The 8,409-nt window shown below is 45.4% G+C and overlaps 2 protein-coding genes across 2 annotated transcripts; both read right to left on the reverse strand.

Moving 5' to 3' along the window:
* Nucleotides 1-1,434: 1,434 nt before the first annotated feature.
* Nucleotides 1,435-2,921, reverse strand: LOC128708607 (methyltransferase-like protein 17, mitochondrial). The gene is made up of 3 exons (XM_053803586.1): nt 1,971-2,921; nt 1,616-1,896; nt 1,435-1,540 (listed from the first exon to the last, which is right to left on the reverse strand). The coding sequence occupies exons 1-3, from the start codon at nt 2,916-2,918 to the stop codon at nt 1,435-1,437; spliced, it is 1,335 nt and encodes a 444-aa protein (XP_053659561.1). The 5' UTR covers nt 2,919-2,921.
* Nucleotides 2,922-3,192: 271 nt separating this feature from the next.
* On the reverse strand, nt 3,193-4,178 carry LOC128707892 (uncharacterized). Its single transcript, XM_053802849.1, has 4 exons — nt 4,001-4,178; nt 3,745-3,873; nt 3,422-3,683; nt 3,193-3,337 (listed from the first exon to the last, which is right to left on the reverse strand). The coding sequence occupies exons 1-4, from the start codon at nt 4,176-4,178 to the stop codon at nt 3,193-3,195; spliced, it is 714 nt and encodes a 237-aa protein (XP_053658824.1).
* Nucleotides 4,179-8,409: the final 4,231 nt, after the last annotated feature.

Raw genomic sequence — 8,409 nt, forward strand, 5'->3', positions numbered from 1 at the left:
TTATTTCACCTTCACAAAAGCGCGCCTTCGTTAGTGAACTCTGGCCCACCCGGCTGGTCCGTTGCACTCTTCTCTCCCGTTGTAGCGTATCTAATTCAAATGCACATACAAACACACCCGTATTTGTTAGGAATTGTAGGGTTACGGTAGGACTAGTACCCGGCGCGGTCGCCCGTTTCACACAAGGAAGGGTAACCATTTTTTAACGGGAACGCATGTAAAGATAGGTACACACAAACTCCGACACAGTAGTCAGAGCGACGGAATAGCGTTGTCAAGACAACGCATCGGGAAGTGTAGAAGATTCACAGGATAATCAAGAGCAGAGGCTTGTACATTTGTAGGAAAAAAGTATCATCTCGATTATCAGTTATTAGATAAGTATTCCGGTTTTACGATTCCTTCCCTTTGGTTGTTTCTACTTTAGTTACGCAGATCGAGCGATGGTCTCAAATTAGTGCGCATATTAGTGGGAGTGCAGAATGGTTTATAACACGAAAAGACACGAACGAGAACAAAGGGTGTCCGCAGCCCCACGCAGTCCCATACATTCTCGGTAGCGTACAACGTCTCGCGTCTCCTCACTCCAGTGGTTAAGTTAATAGAGTGGGCGATAGGGTATGACATACTGTTAGAAGTGGTTCTACTCGTGTGGCTTATGTGTCGGTGTCGGATGCGTTTGACTGCTGAGTAAGACGCTGATGCCGAACTCTAAGGAGGAAGATCTGCTACAGCGTATCGTTTTAAGTCATATAGTAGCTAAGAAAAGATGGTGTTATTATTCAACGCAACGGCACACATACAGCATACATGCATACCAGTTAAGTTATGACATATGGGCCCCGGATTGCGGTGTGTGTACGTATCCGAGACCTGGAGCGTTTGAGGAACGTTTCAGCAAACGATTACAACCTGCTGCGAAAGCATATAAAAGAGTGCGTTAATACAGAGTACTAGCAATGGATTAATGAAACTGTACACATACATCATACACGCGCGCAAGTTGTTTGAAAGATATAATAAACAAACAAATCAATCTACACAAACAGAAGGGTACAGACGTCCTCTTCAGCAAACGATATACCGTTGGAAAGAAAGGCAGAATTAGAGAGGTAGTGTGTAGAAGGGAATGATCCTGATAGTGTGAGTTGCTTAAGTGTTTCTATAGAACTACAAGAACTATAGAACTGAGAATATAATTCGTTTTGGCTTTATTTGTTTCAATGCTGTAAGCCCATCCAGGTTCTGTTCTAAAGATCATTTCGAATTTCACACCTCTGATCCTCGTTAACATCCGCCGATCGATTATGATAGAAGATCCTAAACGCAAACGACTCTATCGACAACCCTTTCAGCGGATAAATCACTGTATTTTCTTCACTATGAATGACTTATTTAGTTCCTATTAACATTTCTAATGTAAAGCAGGTAAATTTACGTCTCTTCATTTGATTTGTCGTCTTCCGGATTATTCAGCCACTGGATGTGCATCGGTAGCAGATCACCCCATCGACTAGCCTTGGCGCACCGGTGGACAATTCTGGTGAAGACACAAATGGAAAACACCAACCATGAAAACTCATCACGAAACTGAACACTTACTCTCAACGCTTACTGGCCATGTTTCGATGTCGTAAAGGCAACGTCACGCAATTTACCATCCGAGGCACAGACGTGACAGACGCAATGCTTCGAACGCACAGCAGTTGGACGTACGAGCCGGGGAAATCCGTGTGCACTGTCCGGCGGACCTTTCCGATACACCAGGTACGAGTAAAGAATACTTCCATACTGATGTCCATCGGATGATGGAAAGCTACGCGTGTACGTAGCTTCAAAGTTGCAAGGTGTGCCATCATCTTTGAACACGCGTGGACAGGACATCGTGTGGGGACACTGAAAGCAGAGCGGGAAGATTTTTATTTTTAGCGGGATGGGTCGATGATTTGAAGGTTCTTTGAGCGATTTACCGGCGCAAATAGATGCTTGTCGTCCGTATCGTGATTGCGACGAATGTGGTTACGAATACCTTCCAGCAGTTGAAAGCCCGCGTTCGAACCTTGCTCGACCAAGATGAGGTACTTGTCGAACGTATTGTACAGCTGGTCTACCAGCTCGTACAGCCGACGACGGGACGGTTGATCAAAAAGTGCAAACGAGCTCAGCACGATATCATATTTCCGTTCCGGGTTTGCCGGTAGAAACTGCCTGTAGAACACATTCCGCACCATCGACGATTTGTTGAGATCACCTTGACGTAACACTAGCTCGGCCAGATCGTTCATATGACGCGATTTATCCACCGACAGGATTTCGTACAAATGCTCCCGCCAAAAGTCCGCCACGGCCCACGTGCCGGTTCCGACGCCTGCTCCAAAGTCCAGAAAACTTCGTGGCTTTAGGTCCGGATCGCGTTGGTTAATTTCGGTAAAGATACGCTTCAGCACGGCATACTCCGCATCCGCGCGTCCGATCAACTGTGTGAGACAGCTGTACTCGTCGTGCATGTCGAACGCGGTTGAATTCTGCCGCCGGGCACTGGAAGGCACCCGGTCGCTCGTTCTGTCCATGCTGCGGTTGGTTGTTGTATCGACCGGATACCAAATGCGCGATCGCACACAATTGCTCAAACGTTGCCCATCGGCAACGAGACTCTTGAGCGGATAGTCTTTAACACATTTTACAATCGCGTCGTGTATTTCCGGCCCTAGTGCCGTGTTGCTACACTTGATCCGTAACCGGTGTTTGCGTGGCTTTAATCCATGCTCGGTAATTTCCTTTTCGGTGATCGAATCGAGCTCACATTTCACTTTGGTGGTGTATTGCAGTTTTCCAAACGTTGCCATGCATAGCTGCAGGCCTTTTGTGCTGAACATTCTTTCGCAGTGTGTCCTAAAATTGCCTAACAAGATACTCATCGTACTAGTGGGCTGCAAATAGCGCCGGTATGTCGGGTGATGAGCGTGCTGATGTTTATTGTGCGACTGTTTACATTTACGCGGTACAGCTGTCACTGCACACTGACAGTTCTGGCGGCCAACTGTGATCAGCAAGAGCTCTCCACCGAGTACAGAACTCTCGCCGGCGGCTAGATGCAAATAATTTTCAAAAGGATTTTTTTTTAAATTAAATTTCAACAAAACGGACATTTTTTGCTTCAACAGTGCTTTATTCTACAAAGGGAACGCCCGTTCATACGACAGCCTCATCGTAATCCTCAATATCATCGCCGGCATCGATCTCTGCTTCAAGCGATGGATTCACTGATCCGCCGATCGTTTCACCAGGTTTCATAACTTTCACACCCTTATCGCCTATCCGCAAGCAATTAAACGATCTACAAAATAAAACAAAAAACCACACACAATGTCACAACAAGTCGCACAAGGCACGCATTTTCTTTAACGGGAATGGAAATTACCTAGAAAACAGCTCATAACCCTCAAAGTTACCGTTCATCTCCATGCACACGTGCATGTTGCGTCCGACAAAGTAAACGTCGTAAAAGTTCGCACACACTTCGATAAAGTCAAAACGCGGCGGATGTACGCAGATTGGTTTCGGGTTCTTGCCGCTGATGCGGTTCTTCGTCAGTACGCGATTGTTGAAGATCATGCGAAACTCAAACGCAAAGTCCTCCGGTATGTAGGTTAGGTTCGCACACCCGTTCATGCTGAAAACACCTGCGAGTGACGAATGCGTACATGTGAAAGTGACCATGAAGCACTGGACGTGTCCTCTTACCCAAACAGCAGCTACAGATGCCGTGGAGACATTTGCAGGGATTAACCGATCCGAATGGAGCCGCTGAGAAGGAAGGAAGTTGCTTGCCTTCCGCCTGAACACCTTCGTTTTCTTTCGTTCTGGCCAGTGCTGTTGCATGAAGACACAAAGGTAGTAAAGCTAGTGAGAGGATTACTCAACAAAAGATGTCACCGTGTGCAAAACCTGTTTTAACCGTGCTTAGTGAAAACAGTTTTGGGTGAATCAACGAACTTACAGCGTAGCACGGCACGTAACTCCACAGCAGACGAAGGTTCCCAGTCGTGTCGGTAAATATCCTTCGTAGTAACTCCGGCAGATCCTGCAGCAGTACCCGTACCGGGCAGAACGCCAAACACGCTCAGCAGCACCGGCAGTAAACAACACGCAACCGTCAACACACGTCGCTCAGTCATCGTCGCGCAAGCGAATATGCCAAACGAAAGTGAAATTACTCCCTGAACGCGCACGATGCACACGCGGAGGAACGACCGAAGAGAAACTGACCAACGTTGCGCCGCTAGTGAAATTGTCGTTTGTGTCACCCGCGGTGAGATTGGATGTGGTCTGCAGCAAAGAAAACAAAACCAAGATCAAAGTAGGTGAAAACTCGTGAGATGCCTGCGGCGGGATGCTGTGTTGCTGTGTTCGTTCGTCTGCTTTTATCTGGCCAAAAGAAACCCACTTGCTGCTGCTGGAGGATGCTCACCCACACACACACACAAAGGTACGTAGGTACGCTTATCTAACACGGTGACAACAACGGTAGAGTTGAATGCTGGCGAAAGTGGAATCGTCGTTTGTAATTATATTCCAAACTGAGTTAATACCGCTTGTTATGATAAGCAGTCCCGTGTTGGAAAGAGCGAGGAGGGAAGCTTTGGGTAATGAAGCGAGCTTGCGTCAGGGAATGGGATTTACTTGCCACTACCTATGTTAGTTCCAGAACAATCCACCAGGAATGTTACAATCGGGCAAGAGCATTATCACGCCACGGGGAACTTCATTTCACTCTAATGGTGTGACAATGCGGGTTTACGTGGAAGTTAAACACGGTTTGATTAACGAGAGCTGCTTTGATGCAACTGCAACCTGCATTTGTTAAGTAATTTGTACACCAATAAACTGTTTAGTGGTTATAAAGGTTTGTGGGGTCAAAGTGTTTCATAAACGATCGACCTAAGAGGTAAGTTAAACATTAACGATGCTAAAAAGACTTATTTTCCAGCAAACAGATAGTATAATTAACGATCTTCGAATTTTCGAATCAAATTGGTTTGGATGATTCAGATCAGGCTAGATCTGGCTAGATCACTATTCTTCCTTCATGTTACGATCATTATAATGCGTCGTCAGCCAATTCACTATCCCGGTCTTTCTGGCGGACACATCAACGCCATCACTCCGTCTCAATTTGGGTCTAACACGACTCCACTGTTCATGTGGACGTCCTAAAAGAACTTTACGGGTTGGGTCGTCCAGTGTCATTCTCATGACGTGACCAACCCACCGAAGCCTGGCGAATCTAATCCGCTTTATGGCAATGAGTTCGCCGTACAGCTCATAGAGTGTTTCGTGTTTTGTTCAAGTGTTTTAAATAGAGAAGTTACCGCAGACTGTATTACAACCGGTAGCATCCTTGCGTATCTCAACATCAATGTGATTGTCGGTGTTGCCTTTTGACCCAAAATATCCTTCAACTATCAACTTGTGGTGCCTCCATCAACTTGGTTTTCGCCTCATTAATCTCCAACCCGAGGTTTTATGCCGTCTGCTCAGTCCTTTCCTTTCCAATCGTCATTCCTCATGTTAACTTCGAGATCTAAACAAGTGTTGTGCTTGAAGAATCTTTTGAGAAGAGTCTTTCATATGCATCTTTAATGAGAAGTTATTCAAATCAGTAATGAACTTCATGAAAAGCTTAAGGAATCTTCAGATAACTGGCGTATCGGCATGCTCCTTGGAGACCTAAAGCGACCATAGATCTTGAATGATTCATGAATCTGAAGCAGATTCATCCAACACTAGTCGAAATTCCTGCTTTGAATACTTGTCCAGGTTTTATGGATGCATGGTGGACAAATCGAAAGACGTCCTGCTGTTGTGTCTGGGCAAATTGGATTCTTAACAACCGTTTCGATGATCCAGCCGAGAACCATATTCTGCGATTTGTAAGTCAGCTATGTACTGCCTGCCAAGTGTTGCATAAGTTATCCTCAGGAAACAGGACTTACCATAGTCTCTACAGTCATACTTACCATTCACAAGCTTAGCATACACTCTGAGAGGCAGCAATGATCAACATGATCATCACCTTGGTTGATGCTTACGTTTTCTCTACTGCGAATACTCCGGCCATTAATTTTTTCCGAATATTCTGCAGACAACGTTGGACGCTCTATGAACCCTTCCGAATAAGAACACATTTCTTTCCACCTCTGTCCATCAGAGCCGTCCGATATGGTTGTGCTTTTCATAGTACAGGATACGGTTTTATTTGCTTTCGTATGTCTTTAAATCCTACATCGTTAACATACCCTCAACAAACAGAAAATCGAAATTAGTCAAAAAGAGCGTTAACACCACCACTTATTTCTTCCATCTTAACACCACTAACCAACAAAGTCTTCAAAAAAAAGAAAAGGAAGGAGTGTAGCATGGGAAAAGGAATTCAAAAGTTTGAAAACAATAAGAGCTGAAACATAAACTGGTGGCGGTTTCTTTGCCCCCTTCCCTGTCGGCTGTTAGTTCTGTGATTTACGCCCCCAATTTCCCTTCACTTCATTGCTTTTGTGTTCTTCACTCTTCACTGCCCCTGTTGTTACCTTTCAGTATTGGAGTGGCCCCACTCTGTGCCGTTCCGTTCCGTTTCTGGTTTTTTTTTCCCATTCCTTCATGTACTTTTGCATACATATCACAGACATTTGTTTCTAGTACGGTATATCTTCCTTAACCCCTTCTGCTTGTTTTTGCTTAATTGATCACCTCTTCCCAGGTCTTAAGTCTCTTCACTTGCTTTACCTTTACCTATCGCTCTATCGGCGGGCCTAGCCCATGTCCCCCGTTGGTCTTGCTGACAGAACGCAACGACTCTCGTCGAACTCGACGGGGCCCGGCTAGCCCGTACCCTGTTGCCATCGAACTATTATTGTGCGCCATGTACTTGTCTGATGAGTTCCCACCTCGTGACCATTCTGCGATAATTGTTAATGAAGCTCTGCTTCTACCCCTGCAGCAATACTGCAAGTTTGCGATAGTAATGCACTCACTCAGCTATTTGGATGCAATTCGATTGCACGCGTAAAATCACACCACACTGTCGTAGGGCGAGCGCAAGGGCCGCAAGTACCTCAACACCAAAGTGAGAAAATGGGATTTTTATCTAGTGTTATTTTCTCAAAACCCTACCGCATCCCTAATCGCATCCTTCCATGTCGTTCATCGAATTGAGCGGTGTGGGTAAAACCAAGCGCATAAGCTATGGCACCAATCGATGACGATGATGCGTGATCGGAGATCGCAGCTCGTAACATAATCAATCGGGCAACGTTATATGTACAACACAATCGAGCTTAATTGGTAAAAGCCGGAGCAAAACATTTGCAAACAAATGCGAACGCCAAAACACCCAAAACCCGCACTACATTCATCAACTGCGCGCTACCGTTATGTTTTGAGCAAACGTCCCCGTTAAACTTTCGCCTACACGTTTTCTACACTTACGTTTCGTTCTATCGCTTGTATGTAAATCTAATCGACACGGTTTTTTTTTTTTATTATTATTTTGTTATACTCTGTCGAGAACTATCGAGATAAATGGTTCCAAAAGAAGGACGAACGGAAAAGCAAGCGAAACCACGCTGTACACGCTGTGTGATTGCGCTTGGTCGCGTTACAAAAATACAATAGCGGGCCCCAAAAAACGGTTCCGTTTAGGCGGCGGGCGGGTTTTCTTATTCTTAAAAAATGGGTAGCAAAAGCAAACGAAACCAAAACAATGCTTGTACTCTCGCGCACGCTTGGGGGAGGTTGTAGTTGTTGTTGTGTTTGTTTGTTTGTTTTCCTGTTGGCTAAAAAATGGATTCTACCGGACAATTACTCTTTAACCTCCGTGCGCCGTAATTTATGGCGATGATGCCGGCGAATGGGCACGGACTGTGTCTAATCTTTCAATGCTACTAGCTACTACGTGCTGCTCTGCCCCGAAGGAACTACCTTCAAGCGGGCCCACTCTCGCAAAAACATGGGGAAGAAAGGCATGCTGTTGGGTGGCGGTTGTTTGGCAATTTCTGTACTGTCGAGTGTTGTCCCGCAACCCGCATCATGTATTGCATGTATATAATTTAAAAAAAAACGCTACTACTTCTGGTGGTCCGCACGACCAAACTTGACACGCGCATCATCATCTTGCCCACTTTTACGCGGGTTTGTTTTCAACTATTAAAATAATTATAAATCACTCGTAGATACCGTCGTGGGTCAACCAAACCTCACCAAACCGCAGCGTTAAATGCATCTTCTGAGTGAACTATCGCACTTCCGCACTAAACTGCCACTGCTCAACGAAAGTGCGCTTCTCGCTAGTAGGATGTCTCTATCCTGTTTCTATTAAATTAGTTATCAAACTAAGCGTCACAAAAAAAAATT

The sequence above is a fragment of the Anopheles marshallii genome, chromosome 2 (assembly GCF_943734725.1).
Source record: "Anopheles marshallii chromosome 2, idAnoMarsDA_429_01, whole genome shotgun sequence".
Taxonomy (NCBI): Eukaryota; Metazoa; Arthropoda; class Insecta; order Diptera; family Culicidae; genus Anopheles; species Anopheles marshallii.

Bases quoted from the DNA above. Each gene is read 5' to 3' on its own strand.
- LOC128708607 (XM_053803586.1), bottom strand. From the start codon at position 2,918: ATGAGTATCTTGTTAGGCAATTTTAGGACACACTGCGAAAGAATGTTC. The intron at 1,897-1,970 runs GTAAATCGCTCA...CTCTGCTTTCAG, and splicing joins ACAAGCATCTATTTGCGCCG to TGTCCCCACACGATGTCCTG. The intron at 1,541-1,615 runs GTAAGCGTTGAG...TGTCTTCACCAG, and splicing joins ACGACATCGAAACATGGCCA to AATTGTCCACCGGTGCGCCA.
- LOC128707892 (XM_053802849.1), bottom strand. From the start codon at position 4,178: ATGACTGAGCGACGTGTGTTGACGGTTGCGTGTTGTTTACTGCCGGTG. The intron at 3,874-4,000 runs GTAAGTTCGTTG...TTCATGCAACAG, and splicing joins GTTACGTGCCGTGCTACGCT to CACTGGCCAGAACGAAAGAA. The intron at 3,684-3,744 runs GTAAGAGGACAC...CGTCACTCGCAG, and splicing joins CATCTGTAGCTGCTGTTTGG to GTGTTTTCAGCATGAACGGG.